Below are 25,014 nucleotides of genomic sequence, written 5' to 3' on the forward strand. Positions count from 1 at the left end.
GACTGCGCCGGCAGGCAGGGCTGTCTGGACCTTCCAGAGCTCCTCGGCCGGCTTTGGTTGGTTGAGTTCTTGCAGGCGTCTCCACTGCTCTAAGCTCATCCCTTCGACCTCTGTGTCTCCCGGGGACTCCTCCGACCCAGGAGCTCTGCCGCCGGCGTCTCCTGCAGGCTGCCCGGGGTCTGTGGGGTCAGCCCCGACGGGGGCCGCTGCCCCTCGCCCAGCGCCCCCTTCCCACGCACCCTCCCGGGCGTAGAACAGGACGTAGGCGCTCTGGCTCAGGGCAGCGGTCTCGTCACAGGCGGTCACCTTGGCATCGTCCATCTTATGCCATTGGCCGTTGCCCGCTCGGACGTAACAGAAGTAGTGTCCTCGCTCACAGCTCCACCCGGAGTGCACCAGCACGGCATAGAGCACGTAGCCCAGTGGCCCTGCCTTCCGCTCAGACGTGTAGGGCTGCAGGTCCAAGCACTGGGGATAGCGCACCTCCTGAGCCCTTTTGGCCCCGCTCACCGGTGTGAACCGCTTCAGCACCAGCACCAGGACCTGGGAGGTGCTGTGCACAGTCAACCTCTTGGTGGCAGGCACCTTCCGGAGACAGACGCCGCAGTCATAGGCATTGTCCGCGTCCAGCTTCTCGGGCTTCACCAGCTCGCTCAGAGCTTGCTCCACACTCTGAGCCGCCGTGATATCCAGGCTGATGTCCAGATAAGGGCCGAACGTGTCCGAGACACCGAGGCAGTGGAGACACTGGATCTGAGACCTCCACGTCCCGCCGAAGATCTGACGGATGACGGTGGTGTCCCCCGAGGCATGGCCCGACGGCTGGGATGCACTCAAGCACCCTTGCTGCATGGCATTCAGAGTGAACATCAGAAACTCGTGGGCATCCTCCTGCTGGTGTCTGTGGAAGCCCGCCAGCAGGTCCTTGCGGGGCCGGATCACCTCTCCCGCGTGAAGGAGGGCTCGGGTCACGTGAGCGCGCATGGCACAGAGCGTGCAGGCGCTGCGGGCCGGACAGAGGGTGGCGTGCGGCTGGGACACCATCCAGCTGGCCAGGGGCGGCGTGTGGCTCAGACACTGCAGCGCCGCGTTCACGTAGCAGGTGTTCCCCAGATTCTGAAGCCCAGCCCCCACCCCCCACGGCCCCTTCCAACTCAGGGCGCCTGTCTGGCCAGGCCTCAGCCCTGCCGACCCAGGAGCCAAGTCACCCCGCTGCGGACGCCCAAGCGCCGGCGACGGCCCCTCAGGGACAGAGGGTCCCCGAAGGGCATCCGCACCAGCGGCGCTGGGCCCACCACCTTGCCCTCCGGGGAAGACGTCGAAGGGAGACGGACACACAGCTCCCCCGTGCTCAGAAGCAGCGCCCGGGGCTCTGCACACGAGGCCCACGAGGGTTTCCATCTCCTACCTGCAGCTGCACGCCGACGCCTCCTTCCCTCAGACGGTCCGGCTCCAAAAAAGGGCCTGGGCCCCGCCCCCTCGGGCCTCTGGGGGTTTCCCCACAGCCCCACCCCCGCACCTGCAAGCTCCTCATTGGCTGAGGCGGCCGAGGGCGTGGCCACTCCCACTCCCGCCATCCAACCACCCACACTTTTCTCGGGGAATTCCCCTTGACCGGGCCCCACACGCACTTCCGACCTGAGCCCCCTGGACCAAAGGGCTCAGGATGCAAATGATTCGGGGGCATTGGGCCTTCCAGCCTTGCCCGCTGGACAGTCACTGCGGGGCTTCCAAGTTCAGCACACAAATGCCGGCTGGACAGGACTTCCGTGGGCTCACCATTCACATCCTAACACACTTGTGGACACATATGTCTGCCCACCGACCCTCTCCCCTTTAGGGGTCTCCCCACCCCCGACCCCGGCCTGAACAACCCCTCCCCGGACGACAATAAACCCTCGCCTCAACTTTGCACTCCAGTGAGGCCCTCCCCAATTTCGATGCGTTCTCACTGGACACTCTTCTAGCGTTCAGGGTCCTAGCACCGAAACATGCCGACAGAGTGGCACATACGCTTTTCTTCCTTCAGGGCCGTTGGTCAAGATCCAAAGCGAGCTCATTTGGAAAGGCATAGGCTTCCTGCAACTTTGGATTCATTTCTGCGGCTCCTTTTCTCTCTCCGTTGCCTTTTTACTTCCTTTCCTTCTTCCTTTATTGATTTTTTTTTCTTTTTCTGGTTGGTGTTTTTGGGGTTTTTGAGTTTTTTTTTTTTTCTTTTACTTTTTAACTTTTTTTTTAATTTCGTGTTCATTTTGTTATTTTGTTGTTGCTTTTATTCTCTTTCTCTATTTTATATACACTAGTTGACTCATACAGTCGTCTTTCCATTTCCAGGGCTCAAAATACACTATAACTCAAGGTATCAAAAGGTTTCTCTCCTGGAGGAGGATGACTGTTGCTTTCCTTCTCGGTGTGTGACATGTGTGTTTGTTTGCTCTCTCGTCCTGGACCTTATGCTTGCCTTCCAGGACGGTGGGGGTTTGACCGTCCACGGGTTTACCATAGCTGAAGTGTTGATTCTGTTGATCCTTACTAGGAAAGAAGGGCCCTGACCCTGCTTTCTTCCTTAGCCTATTGCACCCCTCCCACCTCCCGCTCCCCCATCCCATTCTAGGAGCCTACCGCTTTGTGATTTATGATCCAAGTGCTCACACCCTTCCTGTCCTCTTGCCTCCTTCCCGTGGCACAGAGAAGCCAGATCAGCCAGGATTTTTCTCTCTTTTGCCCGGATTTCACCCAGCATAAGGCCACCTTCCCATTCCCTCTGCCCCGCAGCTGCAATCGACATTCTTCTCCTTTTTCTCCTCCTCCTCCTCCTCCTCCTCCTCCTCCTCCTTCTTCAGAGGGTGTGGATGGGGTAAGCAGTAAGTCCATTTGAGACGATGGGGCAGAGGAAGATGGGTGGTGCTGATGAGGGCGGGCTGTAGGTGGCTCCACTTCCTCGTGCAGGGCACGCCTGTACATGTTCTTGGGGGAAGATACCGCGCATCATTCTTTGTCCTCTCTACGTGTGGAGGGCAATTGCGGTGTAGGTACCCGTGAGGGGGAAACAAGCCATCGGAACGTTCTCTGTTCCTTGCCACGCCGACTAGCGCAGTCAGGAGCCAGAGTTGCCCCCTCGAGGTCTGAGATGCTACATCGCAAATTCCCGGTTTGCCGTTTGATGGAGGGTTTGGGGTTTGAAGCCAGCAGCCAAGCAAAAGAAAGAAAACGCAAGAGGTGGTCGATAAGGGGCCTCAGGTGCCCCTCCAGCGCGTCACGGGCTCATGAGGCAGTCGAGAAAGCGGCCAGGGGAGGACAGCTTCCCCACCGCCCCAGGCACTTTGGAGGCCGGCCGCATCTCCTGGCGTCCAGAGGCGTTTGTCCGGGGCCCAGCGGGCTGATTCTGCCAGACAGGACGGGCAGAGTCGGAAGTCCAGTTGTCTTGCTATCACGATGTAGGGTAGGCTTGGGTCTTTCCTCAGTGCGGGGAGGACCTTTGCTTTCAGAAACGAACGTGGCGCGACATATCTCCACTTAGGCACCAGTGCGATGCTGGTGGAGAAGTTTCTTTGGGACTGGTTGGGTGGCCTGGTGGCGGTGCTCACGGCCTTGTGGATCGCTTCTCCTTTGTTGGCACTTGGAGCTTCTCCGGCATACTCCTCGCACCGGACATGGAGCCCCAGGGATCTCTGCGGACGAGCGTGGTGCCGGGGACGCACGCATCCCCGCCTCATTCCTGCCGGACCCTCTGCCAAGTAGCACGAGGCCTCCCAAAGGACAGCCACCCATAAAGACTGCTTGCCCATCTCCTCCCCGGACGCCTCCGGACGTTTGGGGCATTTTCGAGAGCCTGACCGGCCGGAAGGAGTCGGTGCGTGGACCTGCACCCGCTCTTCCCTGCCCCCCGAAGGGCTCCGGAGATCGTCTCCTTGCTCGGCTGGCTGGGGGCGTTCTGCGAGGCGTCTCCAGGCCGCGCCACTCACCCGAGGCCAGCGGTGCGGCCAGGGAACGGAGACGGGGAAAGAAAGGCAAACCCACACCCAGAGTCCCATCCAGAGAGGACTCTCCCACCCTCACAGAAGTCGGAGGCTCTCGGACCGCACCCAGACCCGCTCATGCACCCCATCCTCTCCAGTGACTTCCCAGCAGAGCCAGCCCTTGAGAGCTCAGCCGCTCAGCCACGAGCCTGTTCCAAGTGAACCCCGAGACCCCGGGCACACTGCAGGCCCCGCCTTTTCCCAGGAGGCTACATCAGGCACACGGCCGAGAGGAACTCGCTCCTCGTCGGAACTCTTGGTGCGTCATGCAGTGCGTGATGTGATGTGCCCAGGTGTTACAGGAATGAAATAGTTTCAGAGATATTCGTGTTACCTCTTCTGTATATTAGCAGAATTCACCTGTGATGCCACCTTTTCCCTGCCTTTTATATTTGAGGGGCTTTTAACATTACTGATTCAATTTCATTGCTTGTAATTGGTGTGCTCAGATTTTCTAATTCTTATGTGTTTAGTGTTGGTAGATTGTACTTTTCAAAGAATATGTCTGTTTCTTCTAAGCTCAGTATTTGATTGGAATGAGTTATTTGCAGTACTCTCATAGTCCACTGTATTTTCTTGATAGCTGTTGTACTTTCTCCTTTTTCATTTCTGACATTATTCTAGGGGCCCTCCTACATTTTTTTCTGGATTAGTCAGACTTCAGGTTTGTCCGTTTTCTTTACCTTTTGAAAGAACCAGCTTTTAGCTTTCAATACCTAGGCATTTCAAAAAAAATAAATAAGTTTAGTGCTTTAGTGCATAGAAGGTAATTTTTTATTGCTAGATACCATTCACTAGATGATTTTAGTGTTTATATATTTCTTCTCACTGTAGGCCACTCTTCTCCATATTTTATGTTGAACTTACAGAAACTGACATGTTTATTTGACAATGCATAACTCAGATGACCATTATATCTACTATTGTGGGCAGGAATCCCTTAGAAGAAATGGAATAGTCATCATAGTCAACAAAAGAGTTCAAAATGCAGTTCTTGGATGCAATATCAAAAACAACAGAATGATCTCTGTTCGTTTCCAAGGCAAGCTATTCAATATCACGGTAATCCAAGTCTTGCCCTGACCAGTAACGCTGAAGAAGCTGAAGTTGAATGGTTCTATGAAGACCTACAAGACCTTTTAGTACTAACACCAAAAAAAGATGTCCTTTTCATTATAGGGGACTGGAATGCAAGAGTAGGGAATCAAGAAACACCTGGAGTAACAGGAAAATTTGGCCTTGGATTAAAGACTGAAACAGGGCAAAGGCTAACAGAGTTTTCCCAAGAAAACACACTGGTCATAGCAAACACCCTCTTCCAACAACACAAGAGAAGACTCTACACATGGATATCACCAGAGTGCCAATATGGAAATCAGATTGATTATATTCTTTGCAGCCACAGATGGAGAAGCTCTATACAGTCAGCAAAAACAAGACTGGGCGCTGGCTGTGGCTCAGATCATGAACTCCTTATTGCCAAATTCAAACTGAAATTGAAGAAAGTAGGGAAAACCACTAGACCATTCACGTATGACCTAAATCAAATCCCTTATGATTATACAGTGGAGGTGAGAAATAGATTTAAGGGCCTAGATCTGATAGACAGAGTGCCTGATGAACTATGGATGGAGGCCCATGACATTGTACAGGAGACAGGGAGAAACACCATCCCCATGGAAAAGAAATGCAAAAAGGAAAAATGGCTGTCTGAGGAGGACTTACATATAGTTGTGAAAAGAAGAGAAGCAAAAAGCAAAGGAGAAAAGGAAAGATATAAGCATCTGAATGCAGAGTTCCAAAGAATAACAAGGAGAGATAAGAAAGCCTTCCTCAGAGATCAATGCAAAGAAATAAAGGAAAACAATAGAATGGGAAAGAGTAGAGATCTCTTCAAGAAAATTAGAGATACCAAGGGACCATTTCATCCAAATATGGGCTCAATAAAGGACAGAAATGGCATGGACCTAACAGAGGCAGAAGATATTAAGAAGAGGTGGCAAGAATACACAGAAGAACTGTACAAAAACGATTTTCATGACCCAGATAATCATGATGGTGTGATCATTAACCTAGAGCCAAACATCCTGAAATGTGAAGTCAAGTGGGCCTTAGGAAGCATCACTACAAACAAAGCTAGTGGAGGTGATGGAATTCCAGTTGAGCTTTTTCAAATCCTAAAAGATGATGCTATGAAAGTGCTGCACTCAATATGTTAGCAAATTTGGAAAACTCAGCAGTGGCCACAGGACTGGAAAAGGTCAGTTTTCATTCCAATCCTAAAGAAAGGCAATGCAAAGAATGCTCAAACTACTGCACAATTGCACTCATCTCACACGCTAGTAAAGTAATCCTCAAAATTCTCCAAGTCAGGCTTCAACAGTACTTGAACCGTGAACTTCCAGGTGTTCAAGCTGGTTAGAAAAGGCAGAGGAACAAGAGATCAAATTGCCAACATCTGCTGGATCATGGTAAAAGCAAGAGAGTTCCATAAAAACATCTATTTCTGCTTTATTGACTATGACAAACCCTTTGACTGAGTAGATCACCACAAACTGTGGAAAATTCTGAAAGAGATGGGAATACCAGACCACCTGACCTGCCTCCTGAGAAATCTGTATGCAGGTCAGGAAGCAACACTTCGAACTGGACATGGAACAACAGACTGGTTCCAAATAGGAAAAGGAGTACACCAAGGCTGTATATTGTCACCCTGCTTATTTAACTTCTATGCAGTGTACATCATGAGAAACGCTGAACTGGAGGAAGCACAAGCTGGAATCAAGATTGCAGGGAGAAATATCAATAACCTCAGATATGCAGATGACACCACCCTTATGGCAGAAAGTGAAGAGGAACTAAAAAGCCTCTTGATGAAAGTGAAAGAGGAGAGTGAAAAAGTTGGCTTAAAACTCAACATTCAGACAACTAAGATCATGGCATCTGGTCCCATCCCTGCATGGCAAATAGATGGGGAAACAGTGTCAAGACTTTATTTTGGGGGCTCCAAAACCACTGCAGATGGTGACTGCAGCCATGAAATTAAAAGACGCTTGCACCTTGGAAGAAAAGTTATGACCAACTGAGCATATTAAAAAGTAGAGACATTACTTTGCCAACAAAGGCCCATCTTGCCAAAGCTATGGTTTTTCCAGTAGTCATGGATGGATGTGACAGCTGGACTATAAAGAAAGCTGAGCACCAAAGAACTGATGCTTTTGAATGTGGTGTTGGAGAAGACGCTTGAGAATCCCTTAGACTACAAGGAGATCCAACCAGTCCATCCTAAAGGAGATTAGTCCCGAATATTCATTGGAAGGACTGATGCTGAAGCTGAAACTCCAATACTTTGGCCACCTGATGCGAAGAACAGACTCCTTGGAAAAGACCCAGATGCTGGGAAAGTATGAAGGCAGGAAGAGAAGGGGACGACAGAGGATGAAATGGCTGGATGGCATCACTGACTGAATGGACATGAGTTTGAGTAAACTCCGGGGGTTGTTGATGGACAGGGAAGCCTGGCGTGCTGCAGTCTACGGGGTCTCAAAGAGTCAGACACGACTGAGAGACTGAACTGAAATGATGAAGAAATGCTTCCCCCCTGTGGCCATTTTCCATAACAACAGCGTTAAAAGCTGTGCTGATGGACACTTAATATTCAGAAGGCCTGTGGGGTTGTCAATTGCCCTCAAGAAATGTTTTAGGAGTGTTCATCGAAAAACAGGGCAGACATTCAAGAAGTCCATTACAAGAGGTTTCACTCATACCCTTTAAAAAATCACAGGAAATTATATCAGTCTTGCTAAATACTAGAGAAATCCAAATCAAAACTGCAATGAGGTATCACCTCACACCAGTCAGAATGGCCATTGTCAAACACTCTACAAAGAACCAAGGGTGGAGAGTGTGGGGAGAAATGAGACCCCCTCCTCCATCGATGCTGCAGTGTCGACTGAGAACAGCCACATGGAGACAGCATGCATGCTAAGTCACTTCAGTTGTGTTTGGCTCTTCCCAACCCCGTGGACTGTAGCATGCCAGGCTCCTCTGTCCATGGGATTCTCCAGGCAAGAATACTGGAGTGGGTTGCCATGCCCTCTTCCAGGGGATCTTCCCGACCTGGGGATCGAAGCCAGGTCTTCTGCACTGCAGGTGGATTCTTTACCATCTGAGCCACCAGGGAAGCCTGAACAGGCCTGTTTCTATAGATTAAAGCTTCACCAACTTTGCAGTTTGAAGAGACACTGCTCTGGAAAGCTCCCTGCTGTTCTCCGTACTTCAGCAAGTAATGCACCTTTCCCTCCCATGAGCTTTGGGTGGGTTGTATCTTCTGGTTCAACACCCCCCAAGAGGCAAACCCACTTTTCTGTTAACATCTCTCTATCCAGACTCCCAACCAGCACTCCTGGCCCACATTGATAATAATTCTACAGTCAGTTGTCTTGCTTCCAATACATGGAAATCATGTTATTTTTCTGTGAGCAAAGCTAGGTAAGGGTCAGAAACAGTGTCCCCATTTTATCTTGTGGAGCCAGTAAATGTCAAGCAAACTCTCCTCTGTGGATCCATCGCCCTCCGATTTGGTGCCTCCTTTTATGGAAAACACTTGCAGGGTTTTGGGGGTTTATTTACAGTTCATTTCTGCAGCCTTTTAATACCTACATTGTGCTTAAGTCGCTCAGTCATCTCTCTTTGCAAACCCATGAACTGTAGCCGGCCAGGATCCTCTGTCCATTGGGGATTCTCCAGGCAAGAATAGTGGAGTGGGTCACCATGCCCTCCTCCAGAGGATCTTCCCAACCCAGCGATCGAACCCAGGTCTCCCGCATTGCAGAAGGATTTTCCACCAGGGAAGCCCATACCTACATTAAATATACAGATTACTCATCAATACTGCTTCAACTGCTTTGAGGTTTAAAATCCTCCACATTTTTCCTAATATACTTATTATTCCATGCGTTGAGTTTAAATCTTTGACCAATATGCTGTTTATCTTGTGTCTCGTCAGAATTTAGTTAATTACACCGTTTTCCCCTGATACTCGTCACATACAGTTCTTGCCAAAACTGGGTTTGACAAGGTAGGGCACAGGTGGACTAGGAGAAAGTTCGGGAGCAGGACAACAAGTCGGGTGGAGCCCAGATTCTAGTTCAGGGAACTGGAAGGAAACATCCAGCCTCAGGACCCACTGCCCACGTGAGGCTCCAGGACTAAGACGCGACGCCCGAAAACAAGCCAAGAAAACAGCCAAGCTGCACCTGCGCGCCGGAGGCCTCTTGACAGACACGCGTGGAAGGCAGAGCAGCCAATCCCCGAGCGCTGGGGCAGGGCCTTCTGCGCGCTCCCCACTATCCCGGCGCCTATTGGCCGGACTGCTTCGGTGGCAACGCCGATTGGAGGCTTGTGCCTGCCAGGCCGACAGAAGCCAGCTGCTCGCCCTTGGCTTCGCCTCAGCTGCGGAGGACGGGACGAGGGTGGGCTAGAGGCCGCCCAGCTCCCAGCGCCAGAGGACAGCGGGGAGACTGACAGGAACGCACCCTGCGAAACCCTCGTAAACCCTTAGCCTGACGGCTTCAAATTCCAGGCTGGGAAGCCCCAGGTCCCGGCAACTTTGAGGAACCCGGGTCCTACCTGAAGGGAGCTCGTGTATAGTCAGCTTAGGGACTACAAGTCCCTTCACCCACAGAAACACTGAATCCCCTGGTGCTGCGATCCCCAAATACCTAGAGGAACCTTCAGCCTGAGGCACCCTAAAAATAGCACCTGCAGAGAGACCAAATTTCCTTAACCTCAGAGACCCTGAATACCTCGGCCTGGGAACTCTTAATCCCGTCCTCCTCAAGACCCAAACTGTCCTGCATGTTGGAAACCTAAAGCCCCTTAATGAAAGCTGCCCCCCCCCAATTTCCTCAGCCTCAAAGATCCCACATTCTCTCAACCTGCACATTCTACATCAGCCAAATGACTCCCCCAATCCCCTCTTTCTGAGGAACCCCAGTTCCTTCAGCCCATGTGACCCAGATCTCCTCAAGCCGAGGGACTTGTCCCTTAGACGTGGAGCCCATGTTATGCCCAGATTTTCCCAGAGTATCCAGGCGGAGATCCCTAAAATGCTTTTTGGAGAAATCTTCCCTCTCCCACACTGGAACAGAGCCCTGATTTCAGCCTGACCCCAGTCCAGCAGTTAGGGGCTTCCAGGTCTCCTCCGGACTCACTCCATCACCCACAGACACGAATCTCCCACTGCCTTTCCTCAGAGGGGCCGAATTGTAGGGGAATCAAAGAAGCCAAATCTAGTTCACATTAGGCTGGTCTGTGATAGCTGGTCGTCCCGTCCATCCCAGCAGTACCCCTGACTTTCCCCACACTTTCCTTCCCTGGACACTCCACCCAAGGAAGACAGACCTGGCTCTGGACAGTGGTCTGGGCTATCTCAGCATCTTCTTCTTCCACAGGCACCTTGGCCTTGAGGTGGTGGCATGGCCATGAGCTCCAACAGATCCCCAGAGGAGAGCACTGAGGGTGATACTGGGAGCACAGAGTGGAAGCCCATGGTGAGAGGCAGAGGCGGCAAAGCTGGGCTATAAGCCAGCTCTATAGGAAGGACACGGAGGAAAAAAAAAAAAAAAAAAGGAAGGACACGGAGCCGGTCCCTGAAGGACCACAGAATGCTTGCCTGTGCCACTGAGTAATCTCTGTGACATACACAGGATTGGAGTGCCTGGTCCTGTCTGAGATGGTGTGGTGGAGTGGGGTGGGACAGGACACTAGCATCGTCAACTGCTCTGTGTCCAGGGAGACTTAGGAAAAGGCTCTGTTTTTGCTCAAAATTCTCCAACCCAGTCTTCAACAATACATGAACCATGAACTTCCAGATGTTCAAGTTGGTTTTAGAAAAGGCAGAGATCAAATTGCCAACATCTGCTGGATCATCGAAAAAGCAAGAGAGTTCCAGAAAAACATCTATTTCTGCTTTACTGACTATGCCAAAGCCTTTGACTGTGTGGCTCACAACAAACTGTGGAAAATTCTGAAAGAGAAGGGAATACCAGACCACCTGACCTGCCTCCTGAGAAATCTGTAGAAAGCATGTCAGGAAGCAACAGTTAGAACTGGACATGGAACAATAGACTGCTTCCAAATAGGAAAAGGAGTATGTCAAGGCTATATATTGTCACCCTGCTTATTTAAATTCTATGCAGAATACATCATGAGAAACGCTGAACTGGAGGAAGCACAAGCTGGAATCAAGATTGCCAGGAGAAATATCAATAACCTCAGATATGCAGATGACACCACCCTTATGGCAGAAAGTGAAGAAGAACAAAAGAGCCTCTTGATGAAAGTGAAAGTGGAGAGTGAAAAAGTTGGCTTAAAGCTCAACATTCAGAAAATGAAGATCATGCAATCTGGTCCAATCACTTTATGGCAAATAGATGGAGAAACAGTGGAAACAGTAGCACACTTCATTTTGGGGGGCTCCAAAATCACTTCAGATGGTGACTGCAGCCATGAAATTAAAAGACGCTTACTCCTTAGAAGGAAAGCTATGACCAACCTAGATAGCATATTAAAAACCAGAGACATTACTTTGCCAACAAAGGTCCATCTAGTCAAGGCTATGGTTTTTCCAGTAGTCATGGATGGATGTGAGAGTTGGAGTATAAAGAAAGCTGAGTGCCAGAGAATTGATGCTTTTGAATGTGGTGTTGGAGAAGACTCTTGAGAGTCCCTTGGACTGCAAGGAGATCCAACCAGTCCATCCTATAAGAAATCAGTCCTGAGTGATCATTGGAAGGACTACTGTTGAAGCTGAAACTCCAATACTTTGGGCCCCTGATGCAAAGAGCTGACTCATTTGAAAAGACCCTGATGCTCAGAAAGATTGAAGGCAGGGGGAGAAGGGGACAACAGAGGATGAGATGGTTGGATGGCATCACGGACTCAATGGACATGGGTTTGGGTGGACTCCAGGAGTTGGTGATGGACAGGGAGACCAGGTGTGCTGCAGTCCATGGGGTTGCAAAGAGTTGGACACAACTGAATGACTGAACTGAACTGAACCTGCTCAGTTAAGCAGGACACAGTCGGGAAGGAAAGTCTTCATCCCTGTCTCACGGAGACCATCCTGTAGCTTCAGTCTACTCCCTGCACACAAGGTGGAGGAGAAGGCCCAGTTCTAAGGTCTGACTTATATTAGTAAGTCACTGAAGTCACTGATTTCCTTAGACCAAAGATGCTTTCAAAGACATTTCCATATACTTCTCCAGGGAAGAATGGACAGAGATGGGATAATGGGGGGAAAGTCTGGTATAGGAATGTGAAAAGGAACTGCAAAGCACTGATTACTGCAGGTAACAGGAAGTGCTGGGTGCCTGTGAGCCTGGGAAACATTAAACAGGTCTTCAGCCTCAGTGTTAACTTGGCCTTCTCTTAGGTGGCTTCATCTGCTCACGGTTCCCTTTTATGTGGAGATGAACCTGGAGGAAATTTTTATTTCTTGCTGGGTATGCAGCTTTCTAGCCCTGGCTGCCTGCCAGAGAGGGGCTCCCAAGACGCCTCAAGCTGGGGTTGGCAATGGGTGAGCTGGACGCCAGGGAACCTGAGACCCTGCAGCAGGTCAGTGAGCTGTGGACAAGGGCCGGCCTCACTGAATGATTAGGCCCTGTGCATTCAGGACACCCTCTCTGGACTCCAGGTGGAGGTGCTGCTGCCCCCAGTGCCCACCTGGGTCTCAGGAAGTGGAAGAGAGACCGGGCTGTCCCTCCCATCTCCTGCCCAGAGAATGACAAAGGCCGTTTCCCAAAAGTTGGAGCAGCGTGGGCAGAGTGAGTGCTTGGGTCTCACAGGGTCCCTGTGAAGAGGGGTTTACTCCTGACTGGATCCTTCTTGGATGGTTCTCTGTGTTGTCTTCACATCAGATCTCACAAGGACAAGGCAGTCAGCTGTTCACAGCATCACTGGCCTCCTTATGGTGTGTTTATTATGGGCAGGGAGACAGGGAGACCGGGTAGCTGGTGTGACGCTCCCCTGGACAAGAGGAGAGACCCCGTAGGCTGTGTCTCTTCCACCTCCTGAGACCCAGGTGAGCACTGAGGGCAGCAGCACCTCCACCGGGTCCGGAGAGGGTGCTGAATGGACGGGGCCTAACTGTCCAGTGTGGCTCCAGGGGTCCTGGGAAGGGGGGCACTAACTCCTTTTCTAAGTATTTCAGACTACCACTGAGTTCTTTTTGGTTTTTGGTTTCAGATCTTTTTAATATGGTCCATTTTTGGAGTCTTTATTGAATTTGTTACATTATTGCTTCGATTTTATGCTTTCATTTTTTTACCACAGGCATGTAGGATTGTTACCAAGTCAAGTTCACTCTGCTTGCTGCAAAACAGTCCAATAAATCAGAGGTGAGGTGCTGAGGCATGGAATATGACTTTACTCGGAAAGCTGCAGACCAAGAAGATAGCAGACTAATATCTTGAAGAAACCATCTTGTTGGGGTCTGGATGCCAGTGTCCTTTATAGAACACAGAACTGGGGATGTGAGGAAATAAAGTAAAAAGGCCATTCATCTGGCAAATATCTCCTGGAATGGCCAGCCTTAGGAGGAGATGTATTACTTCCTGTAGCCATCCACAGGTGGACAGGTTCTGAACAAAGGCAGAGGGGCAGGGTTTCCTGAGGCAGGCCATTATGTATGGACAGTACCCTTGTAGCAAACAAACCAACAGGAAGCAAAGGTTAAAGTAAAAGATTTCATTTTTAATAAAATTTTTTAAAACATGGAGTCAGATTTTGTTCTTCCCTGTAACAATTCCCCACTCTCAGTGTCCATTCCACAATCTATTGGAAAATGGGGTGATGGGATTGTTCTAATTGCTCCATCAGTTGCATCTTTGGGGGAGTGTCCACCATTGGTGCCAGTGTTCCAAATGTTGAGATTTGTCTTCTTTTGGTGTTCTTTAGAAAGTGTCTACTTCATATGTGTAGACATTAAAATATTTATAACCTAGGTGTTGAGAATTAAGTTTTATTCTGTGAGAATCTAAAAGGACTTCAAACCAGAGGCACCATCTAGAAGTAAGGAATTGAGCACTTTTCTATGCATGGGAAGATGAAGGGCCATTTCATTGAAATTCCTTTCGATACACACCTCACCATTTGGGGCCAGTATCCTGTCTTCTCCTTCCCGAGTTTCCTCTGGGCTCACAGTGGGGAGTGGTTGTAGTCTGATGGCTGCTAGAGGGCAGGAGGGGAAGCTGGGTCCCCCTGTGATCATCTCAGCAGAGAGAGCAAGCACGTCTTGTGACTCCAGACCAGCCTCCAATGTTCAGGGTTCTGCATTCAGCCTGCAGGATCCAGCGCCACCAGCTCAGCCACCATGCTCTGCACTTGGTTGTTATGCACGCCTGAAACCTACACTGCGGGAGGCCCTCTAAATGTGGCATCCTGACCAGCAGACTCTCAGTCACACCCTCCAAGCCCGACCCAGGCCCAGCCTCGCTGAGAGTGTCTCACTGGGGACCCAGGTTCCCCCTCCTGCTCTCCACATTCCCTTCAGTTCTGTGTGATATTAACTGTTTTTACAGCTGCATAATAATGTTGAACACACTACCTTGGTGCTAGCAGTCTCGGTCTTTTGTTATCCCACAGAGGTTCTGTGAAAACACACCAGATGCTGGGCTGGAAGAGGAGGGTTAGGTCTGGTCTCTGCTGAGTACGGACGGTCTACTAGAAGGAGATCACAGCAGCAACCTCACCTGCTGCTCATTGGCTTTTTGCCTGATCCATGTACCCTGCAATCAACTGCCCAGGTAAACCTGCTCCCTCCTCACCATGCTCCTGCTGGTGGATTGGAATAATTACCAGGTAGGTCACCTGAGGAGTCTGCAGGAGCCACAAGGATGGGGAACTGCTCAGGAGTAAAGAGGGAATAAGCCCAGGCCTGTATAAAATGCTACTGTAAAGCGTTGATTTCTAAACACAAGTCAAGGGAAGCTCACATGTGTTCTCCCCTTTTTCTTAGCTTTGAGTGTATGGTCTCCCTTTGCACATGATTCTGGCTCATGCAGATGGGGTGAGACTCACAAAGTCCCCAGACCCCCCACCTGGGGTCACATATTCCCTTGGTCAGGACACCACGGCTGTGGTCAGCAGGCCCCCAATGTGTAAACAAGCCAGGTCCATATGGTCAAAGCTATGGTTTGTCCAGTAGGCATGTATGGATGTGAGAGTCGGACCATAAAGAAAGCTGAGCACCGAAGAACTGATGCTTTTGAACTGTGGTGCTGGAGAAGACTCTTGAGAGTCGCTTGCACAGCTAGGAGATCAAACCAGTCCATCCTAAAGGAAATCAACTGTGAGTATTCATTGGCCAGACTCATGCTGAAGCTGAAGCTCCAATACTTTGGCCACCTGATGGGAAAAGCTGACTCATTGGAAAAAGCCCTGATGCTGGGAAAGATTGAAGGCAGGAGGAGAAGCAGACAACAGAGGATGAGATGTTTGGATGGCATCACCGACTCAATGGCCATGACTTTGAGCAAACACCAGGAGATAATGGAGGACAGGGAAGCTTGGCGTGCTGCAGTCCATATGGTCACAAATAGCTGGACACGACTTAGAGACTGAACGACAACAAACAGGTAACCTACCTGAGGCATCTCGATGAGCCCCAGGGGAGGTGAATGTGTCAGAGGGAAAGACTAAGAGCCCTACCTCAGCACTGACCCCTGGGAGGGCCATGGAACCCCACAGTCACCCAGAGAAACCCACCTCAGCTTCAGACCCCAGGTAACTGAGCATGGACATTCAGACATGGGCATGGAGTTTTCCAGGACCGAGGTGAGGCCAGGTCTCTACCCAGGTCTCCGTGTCCTACTGCACAGAGAACCCGGCCAGGCATGAATGTTCTCCCTGTAGAAGCACACGGTCTCATCTAAACATAATCAGTGTAGACAGGACTTGGAGAGGTCTGAATCCACCATGTAGACAGAACTTGGCCAGGTTCAAAGTAGCTTAGGGCTGTGCTCCCAGGAGGCACAGGTCACACCCCCAGGGTCTCTCATCGTTAGACAGGGGCTCACCCACGTGTGAGAACGAGGACGTACCTTTCTTGAAGAAGAAATCATCACTGGCTCCACGCTTCACCCACATCAGGAAACTGAACACAAGCTTTGTCACTAAACATTTCCGCAGGCAAAACAAAACTGTGACCAGGTTCTGTGGCCACGGTGGTCAGGGCCCGGGGAGAGCCAGGAACCTGGTGCAGCGCCACCCAGTGTCCTGAGGACTGACCGGAGGTGGCCGGCTGCAGCGCCCCGGGCTCCCAGCAGGAGGCGCTGCCTGTGTCACCCAGGCGGGACAGTCCTGCAGGGTCCACAGGGAGAGCGGATCCGTCCATCCTGATGGTCAGTTAGGGGTGGAGTGCGCTCAGGTCCTGCCTCCCTGCAGGGTTGGAGGTGGGCCTGACAACTCCTAGGCTAGCAGTCAAGTGACTTCTTGCCGGGGCTGACGCCCACAGGGCACTGTGCTGCATCCAAGCGGAACATGCAGGCAGAGGTGGGGCATACACGCCATCAGAGCAGAGTGCCTGCGCGGAGCTCCCACCTGCATCCGCCTGCCCACCTCGGGCCCCAAGCCCCCACCCCATGACCCATTACCACACACACACACACACACACTCCCACGCCACACACATATGCGCTGTGCACCTACACTGTGCCCACAAACAGCACGTGTCCACCAACAGGCGCACACACACACACATAGCACACAGATCAGATCAGTCGCTCAGTCGTGTCCGACTCTTTGCGACCCCATGAATCGCAGCACGCCAGGCCTCCCTGTCCATCACCAACTCCCGGAGTTCACTGAGACTCACGTCCATCAAGTCAGTGATGCCATCCAGCCATCTCATCCTCTGTCATCCCTTTCTCCTCCTGCCCCCAATCCCTCCCAGCATCAGAGTCTTTTCCAATGAGTCAACTCTTCGCATGAGGTGGCCAAAGTACTGGAGTTTCAGCTTTAGCATCATTCCTTCCAAAGAAATCCCAGGGCTGATCTCCTTCAGAATGGACTGGTTGGATCTCCTTGCAATCCAAGGGGCTCTCAAGAGTCTTCTCCAACACCACATTCAAAAGCATCAATTCTTCGGCGCTCAGCCTTCTTCACAGTCCAACTCTCACATCCATACATGACCACAGGAAAAACCATAGCCTTGACTAGACGAACTTTTCTTGGCAAAGTAATGTCTCTGCTTTTGAATATGCTATCTAGGTTGGTCATAACTTTACTTCCAAGGAGTAAGCGTCTTTTAATTTCATGGCTGCAGTCACCATCTGTAGTGATTTTGGAGCCCAGAAAAATAAAGTCTGACACTGTTTCCACTGTTTCCCCCATCTATTTCCCATGAAGTGATGGGACCGGATGCCATGATCTTGGTTTTCTGAATGTTGAGCTTTAAGCCAACTTTTTCACTCTCCACTTTCACTTTCATCAAGAGGCTTTTGAGTTTCTCTTCACCTTCTGCCATAAGGGTGGGGTCATCTGCATATCTGAGGTTATTGATATTTCTCCCGGCAATCTTGATTCCAGTTTGTGTTTCTTCCAGTCCAGTGTTTCTCATGATGTACTCTGCATATAAGTTAAATAAGCAGGGTGACAATATACAGCCTTGACGAACTCCTTTTCCTATTTGGAACCAGTCTGTTGTTTCATGTCCAGTTCGAACTGTTGCTGCCTGACCTGCATACAAATTTCTCAAGAGGCAGATCAGGTGGTCTGGTATTCCCTTCTCTTTCAGAATTTTCCACAGTTTATTGTGATCCGCACAGTCAAAGGCTTTGGCATAGTCAATAAAGCAGAAATAGATGTTTTTCTAGAACTCTCTTGCTTTTTCCATGATCCAGCAGATGTTGGCAATTTGATCTCTGGTTCCTCTGCCTTTTCTAAAACCAGCTTGAACATCAGGAATTTCACAGTTCACATATTGCTGAAGCCTGGCTTGGAGAATTTTGAGCATTACTTTACTAGCGTGTGAGATGAGTGCAATTGTGCGGTAGCTTGAGTATTCTTTGGCATTGCCTTTCTTTGGGATTGGAATGAAAATGGACCTTTTTCAGTCCTGTGCCCACTGCTGAGTTTCCCAAATTTGCTGGCATATTGCGTGCAGCACTTTCACAGCATCATCTTTCAGGATTTGGAATAGCTCAACTGGAATTCCATCACCTCCACTAGCTTTGTTCGTAGTGATGCTTTCTAAGGCCCACTTGACTTCACATTCCAGGATGTCTGGCTCTAGGTCAGTGATCACAACCATCGTGATTATCTGGGTCGTGAAGATCTTTTTTGTACAGTTCTTCTGTGTATTCTTGCCATCTCTTCTTAATATCTTCTGCTTCTGTTAGGTCCATACCATTTCTGTCCTTTATAGAGCTCATCTTTGCATGAAATGTTCCTTTGGTATCTCTGATTTTCTTGAAGAGATCCCTAGTCTTTCCCATTCTGTTGTTTTCCTCTATTTCTTTGCATTGATCGCTGAGGAAGGCTTTCTTTTCTCTTCTTGCTATTCTTTGGAACTCTGCCTTCAGATGTTGATATCTTTCCTTTTCTCCTTTGCTTTTCACTTTTCTTCTCACAGCTATTTGTAAGGCCTCCCCAGACAGTCATTTTGCTTTTTTGCTTTTCTTTTCTATGGGAATGGTCTTGATCCCTGTCTCCTATACAATGTCATGAACCTCACTCCATAGTTCATCAGGCACTCTGTCTATCAGATCTAGGCCCTTAAATCTATTTCTCACTTCCACTGTATAATCATAAGGGATTTGATTTAGGTCATACCTGAATGGTCTAGTGGCTTTCCCTACTTTCTTCAATTTCAGTCTGAATTTGACAATAAGGAGTTCATGGTCTGAGCCACAGTCAGCTCCCGGTCTTGTTTTTGCTGACTGTATAGAGCTTCTCCATCTGTGGCTGCAAAGAATATAATCAATCTGATTTCGGTGTTGACCATCTGGTGATGTCCATGTATAGAGTCTTCTCTTGTGTTGTTGGAAGAGGGTGTTTGTTATGACCAGTGCATTCTCTTGGCAAAACTCTATTAGTCTTTTCCCTGCTTCATTCTGTATTCCAAGGCCAAAGTTGCCTGTTACTCCAGGTGTTTCTTGACTTCCTACTTTTGCATTCCAGTCCCCTATAATGAAAAGGACCTCTTTTTTGGGTGTTAGTTCTAAAAGGTCTTGTAGGTCCTCATAGAACCATTCAACTTCAGGTTCTTCAGTGTTACTGGTTGGGGCATAGGCTTGGATTACTGTGATATTGAATGGTTTGCCTTGGAAATGAACAGAGATCATTCTGTCATTTTTGAGATTGCATCCAAGTACTGCATTTCGGACTCTTTTGTTGACCATGATGGCCACTCCATTTCTTCTGAGGGATTCCTGCCCGCAGTAGTAGATATAATGGCCATCTGAGTTAAATTCACCCATTCCAGTCCATTTCAGTTCGCTGATTCCTAGAATGTCGACATTCACTGTTGCCATCTCTTGTTTGACCACTTCCAATTTGCCTTGATTCATGGACCTGACATTCCAGGTTCCTATACAATATTGCTCTTTACAGCATCGGACCTTGCTTCTATCACCAGTCACACCCACAGCTGGGTATTGGTTTTGCTTTGGTTCCATCCCTTCATTCTTTCTGGAGTTATTTCTCCACTGATCTCCAGCAGCATATTGGGCACCTACTGACCTGGGGAATTTCTCTTACACACACGGGGAATAAAATGAATACCCTAAAGTGCTCGTTCCTAAACCAAGTGATGCTCACATGCATTCTTCCCTTCTGAGCTTTGATGGTTTCCAACATAAAAAAGTTTATAAAGTAGTTAATGGTGAATGAGTTTTAGATCATGGGCCTTTCTGAAGTTATTCCACAAGGACTACAAGACCTAAGAGATGAATGTAGATATCCCATGTGTCCCTCGACAGAAGAATGGACAAGCAGAACGTGGTCCATCCACACAATGAATGTTGTCCAGCCTGAAACGAAGGCAGTTCTGACACAGGCTACTGTGTGGATGGACTCTGAAGACATTATGCTCAGTGACATAAGGCAGACATGGAAGAACAAATGATGTTTGAGTCCACTCATACAAGGTCCCTAGAGCAATTGGCTCCATAGACACAGACAGCAGGATGGTGGGTGCCAGGGGCTGAGGGAGGAGAATGGGGACTGAGTGTCTCACGGGGACTGTCTGGGTTTTGCAAGATAGAAGTAGCGACTGAACAACACCACACACAAGCATGCACTGCAGCAGCATTTGCAACAGCTGAAACATGGAGGTAACCAAAATGTACACGGACAGATGAATGAATAAAGAAGTCATATACGCACAGAGTAGAATATGATTCAGCCATGAAAACAAATGTCATTTGCAGGGGTAATCTAGAACTAGAACAATCATAGTAAGTGAAGTACTTCAGAAGGAAAAACTGATACCAATGAATGCTTTTATCAAAGCGAAATGCACGCACAGTGAGGAAACAAACATGGTTACCAAAGGGGAGTGGGGGTGGAAGTGATAAATTAGGAGGCTGGGTTCATTTATCCTCACAAATACCTATAGAATATAGAATCGACACGGACCTACTGTAGAAAGGGGGCGGTGCACTACACATTATAACAACGTGAATGTGAAAAAACCAAGATGCATCAGAATGTGTACGGGGATAACTGATGAAGAATCTCTCCACCAAGACACAGCACCGTAAGTCAGCTATCCTCCAAAGGAAGTAAACACTAACTTTAAAAAAGAAAAACAAGGGTTAATGAGCCACAGGCTTCTGGCATGTGCCAGCAGAAACCACAGACTAGGAGAACCCTAAGGCTCTGGTTACTGTAATAACAGGAGTAGGGCGTGAAGAAATCCTGTCTCCTTGTGGCCATCTCCTGCAACAGAAACTTGAAAGCTATTGCTTATGCTGCAGTGAAATAAGAAAAGGTTTTTTCTCTACTTTAGCTGTTCCTGATCTACAGTCTGCATTGATAAATAAGCTTCCTTCTTTTCAGAAGATTAACCTACTGACTGTTTTGAAACAATGCAAAAAGAAACAAGAACATAGGAACCTTATACCCTTGTGGAAATAAATGTTTTTGGGGGGAAATAGACAGATGGCTTTAACCCCCAAGCTGGCAGAGGAGAGAACACAGTAGACTTGTGCCTCAAGAGCTGTGTCTCCCCTGATGGGGAATCAAGGCTCACACAGCTAGGGCTTGTGGTCAGAGGCTGAAGATAAACAGCAAGCATATAAGGATCCTACGTGCTTTCCTTTCACTTTGTTTCAAAACAGTCAACACGCTGGCGTCAGGGAGCCATTGTCTTTTGTAGATTGCACTGTGTCTTTCTTTTGTGATTGCAAAAAGAGAAAAACAAACTATAAGGGGAGATTTGCAGAAAGAGTACCATAAAGTTAAGCATCAGGATGTGACTAGCATAAAATTAAAAGATAATAGATGTGAAATGTGGCTCATGCAGAGTTAGAGGGCAATAGGCACAGGATATCCCTGGAGAAGGACATGGCAGCCCACTCCAGTATTCTTGCCTGGAGAATTTCATAGACAGAGGAGCCTGATGAGCTACAGTCCATGGGATCACAAAGAGTCAGACACAACTGAGCGACTCACACACACACACACACACACACACACACACGGGTGCAGGATATAGCTTACATAACAGGCTAGTCTTCTGAAAAGAAGGAAACAATTATCAATGCAGGCTGTAGATCAGGAACAGTTAAAGTAAAGAAGGACTCAAAAGGCAAAAGAGGAAAAACTATGTCTCATTTCACTGCCACACTTATACACACTTCATATTCACAGGACTAGTGGGCTCTAAATGATACGGGCACTTTAAAAATTTCAGTAACTGAAAATAAATAACAACTGGGCAGACTGTGAAGAAGAAAATTTCCAGTCATTTCCACACACACTAGTTAAAATCAAAGCCCATGAAGACGTGCTGCAAACCAGGAATTGTTAGAGACAATCAAAACCACAGCGAGAGAACACTGCAGCTGTTTGAAAGGCCATCCTCAGTCTACAAAGGCGAACAGTGGAGAAGACGCGGAGGAAAGCCAACAGTCCTGGTGCTGAGATGTAGACGCTGAGGATCACTGTGGAGGGGAGTATGGAACTGCCTTTGTTAATTTTTAGTAGGACAAACACATTGATCCCAGCCCAGGTCACAAGAGGACTTAAAACACGCCCGGCTCAGCGCTCCCTCATCGTCAGCACCAACAAGGGAAGACGCTGCTGAACAGCAGCCGCGCCCGAGGCGGCAGACAGCCTTGGTGAGGGACGCACAGGCAGGTCTCCCCTCGTCGGGCGGTTAACGAGGCTCCCCTCACAGCAAAGGGCTCTTAACTCCAAATTCATCTTGCCAGAGAAGAGAATCAAACATAAACTGTAAACTAAATCAAGTATCTTTATTTTTAAATACAAATATAAAAAGTGAAGGATAAAGCTGTAAAAATTACACTTCAAGTGAATAAATTACAAACCAAATCAACTATATATTCTGACTCACATATAGAACGGAGGAGGAGGGTGGAAGCCACCGACTCCTGTCAGGGAGCGGCCCTTGACTGCGCGGGCATCGCCGAGCGCTCCGGTCGCTCCACCCCCAGGCTCGGCTGCGGACGCGGCCTGAAGGGAGCCGCCCCGTCCGCCACCCCGGAGGAGCGGAGAGAACCCACGTCTGTGCCTTCGGGCGCCTCTTCTGCCAGGCTCCACGCGGAAGGCTCAGCCTGAGCCGCGTTCTTCATGTTCTTCTCCTGCAGGTCAATGGTGGTAAAATGAGATGAAGGCAGTGCCCAGAAGCTGGGCCCCTCCCCTTTCTGCAGCTGTTTTACTTTCTTCTCCTTCTCTAAGTGACTTTTTTGAATCAAAAGAGAAAGGGCATATTTCCACAGTTCTCACCAGGATTTGGGCTTAAAAGGTCCTCCATCTGGGGCCATTGTTGGGTTCTTATCACTCCTGGCTACTCCTCGTCCTCGTCCTCTTGGGTTGATTTGGGTTCTCTTCTTCCAAACCAAGGTAGGAGCCCTGGGGACAGTGAGTGGAATTTCTTTCTTATCGGGAACACACACAACACCTAACAAGATACGATAAGGGCAAGGCTTTGCGTAAATTTAACTGTTTATCCTGCAATACCCTCTTTGCTTCTTGCTGTATGATTCTTTTCTCCATTTCAAAATCAAAGCCAACAGGCACAGTGGGTGGCTTCTCTGGCAGTTTCTTAGGGAAAATGTGCCCACTGTAAAGAATTCCAGAACCCAGTTTCTGTGCTTTAAGTTTGTAGAGCCCTGCTTCTACAGGATTACATTTCTTGGATTTTCCACTTGTTTCCAACACCTCCACCACCTCCTGCTGCATTTTAATTCTCTTCTCTGACTCTTGCTTCTCACTACTTTTTAGGATCTTATGTATATGGGAAGAAAAACCTGGAAAAGAATAGATATGCATTTATGCATGGCTGAATTAAGTTCCTGTACACCTTATATAAACACAACATCGGATACAACTCTATTCCAATATAAGATCAAAATGAAATTGCACAGAAAGGAAAAGAAAAAAGGGGCATGAAAAATGCTGCCGCCTTGTGGCCGTTTCCCATAACAACAACGTGAACGTCAAAAGCTGTGCTGATGGACACTTAATATGCCCAAGGCCCGTGGGGTTGCGACTAAACAACATCCGCCTTCAAGGAATGTTCTAGTGTTTATCAAAACACAGGGCAGACGTTCAAGAGTCAATTGCAAGGGGTTTCACTCATACCCTTTTAAAAAATCACAAGAAATTATGTCAGTCTTGCTAAATACTCAGTCAGCCAGTCAGTTCAGTCGCTCAGTCATGTCCGACTCTTTGTGACCCCATGAACCGCAGCATACCAGGCCTCCCTGTCCATCACCAACTCCCGGAGTTTGCCCAAACTCATGTCCATCGAGTTGGTGATGGCATCCAGCCATCTCATCCTCTGTCGTCTCCTTCTCCTCCTGCCCCCAATCCCTCCCAGCATCAGGGTCTTTTCCAATGAGTCAACTCTTCTCATGAGGTGGCCAAAGTTCTGGAGCTTCAGCTTCAGCATCAGTCCTTCCAATGAACACCCAGGACTGATTTCCTTTAGGATGGACTGGTTGGATCTCCTTGCAGTCCAAGGGACTCTCAAGAGTCTTCTCCAGCACCACAGTTCAAAAGCATCAATTCTTCGGTGCTCAGCTTTCTTCACAGTCCAACTCTCACATCCATACATGACCACTGGAAAAACCATAGCCTTGACTAGACGGACCTTTGTTGGGAACGAAATGTCTCTGCTTTTTAATATGCTATCTAGGTTGGTCATAACTTTCCTTCCAAGGACTAAATACTAGAGAAATCCAAATCAAACCTACAATGAGGTATCACCTCACACCAGTCAGAATGGCCATTGTCAAACACTTTACAAAGAACCAAGGCTGGAGCGGGTGGAGAGAAATGAGAACCGTCCTCCATCGAAGCTGCAATGTTGACTGGGAACAGCCTCTATGGAGACAGCGTGAGTGCTAAGTCATTTCAGTCATATCTGACTCTTCGACCCCATGGACTGTAACCTACCAGGCTCCTCTGTCCATGGGATTCTCCAGGCAAGAATACTGGAGTGGGTTGCCATGCCCTCCTCCAGGGGATCTTCCTGACCCAGGGATTGAACCCACGTCTCTTATGCCTCCTGTGTTGGCAGATAGGCTACCATTAGTGCCACGTGGGAAGCCCATGGAGACAGTGTGAAAGTTCCTTAAACAATGAAACTGAGAACAAAATTACAATATTCCTGCCGACTTAAAAAAGATGCACAACCTAAAAGTTGAGAGTTATGTTTTAGTCAGTGGGAATTTTTAGGACTTCAAGCCCAGGAGACACCATCTCAAGTAACCCTGAGAGAACTGCTCCCAGGAGGTGAAGG

The 25,014-nt window shown here is 48.9% G+C and overlaps 1 protein-coding gene and 1 long non-coding RNA gene across 2 annotated transcripts in view; both read right to left on the minus strand.

Moving 5' to 3' along the window:
* The window catches only part of LOC102416264 (ubiquitin carboxyl-terminal hydrolase 17-like protein 6), a gene marked incomplete at its 3' end in the record, with an annotated part of 1,530 nt that extends 129 nt beyond the window's left edge, over positions 1-1,401 (minus strand). The window contains exon 1 of the mRNA XM_045165204.1: positions 1-1,401. This exon is cut by the window's left edge and continues 129 nt beyond it. Within this exon, the coding sequence (XP_045021139.1) occupies positions 1-1,401 (1,401 nt within the window).
* Positions 1,402-22,480: 21,079 nt separating this feature from the next.
* On the minus strand, positions 22,481-23,637 carry LOC123333053. Its single transcript, XR_006550225.2, has 2 exons — positions 22,995-23,637; positions 22,481-22,849 (listed from the first exon to the last, which is right to left on the minus strand). It is a non-coding gene; the product is annotated as an uncharacterized LOC123333053 (long non-coding RNA).
* Between the last annotated feature and the right edge of the window lie 1,377 nt (positions 23,638-25,014).

Source organism: Bubalus bubalis, chromosome 4 (genome assembly GCF_019923935.1).
Source record: "Bubalus bubalis isolate 160015118507 breed Murrah chromosome 4, NDDB_SH_1, whole genome shotgun sequence".
Lineage (NCBI taxonomy): Eukaryota > Metazoa > Chordata > Mammalia > Artiodactyla > Bovidae > Bubalus > Bubalus bubalis.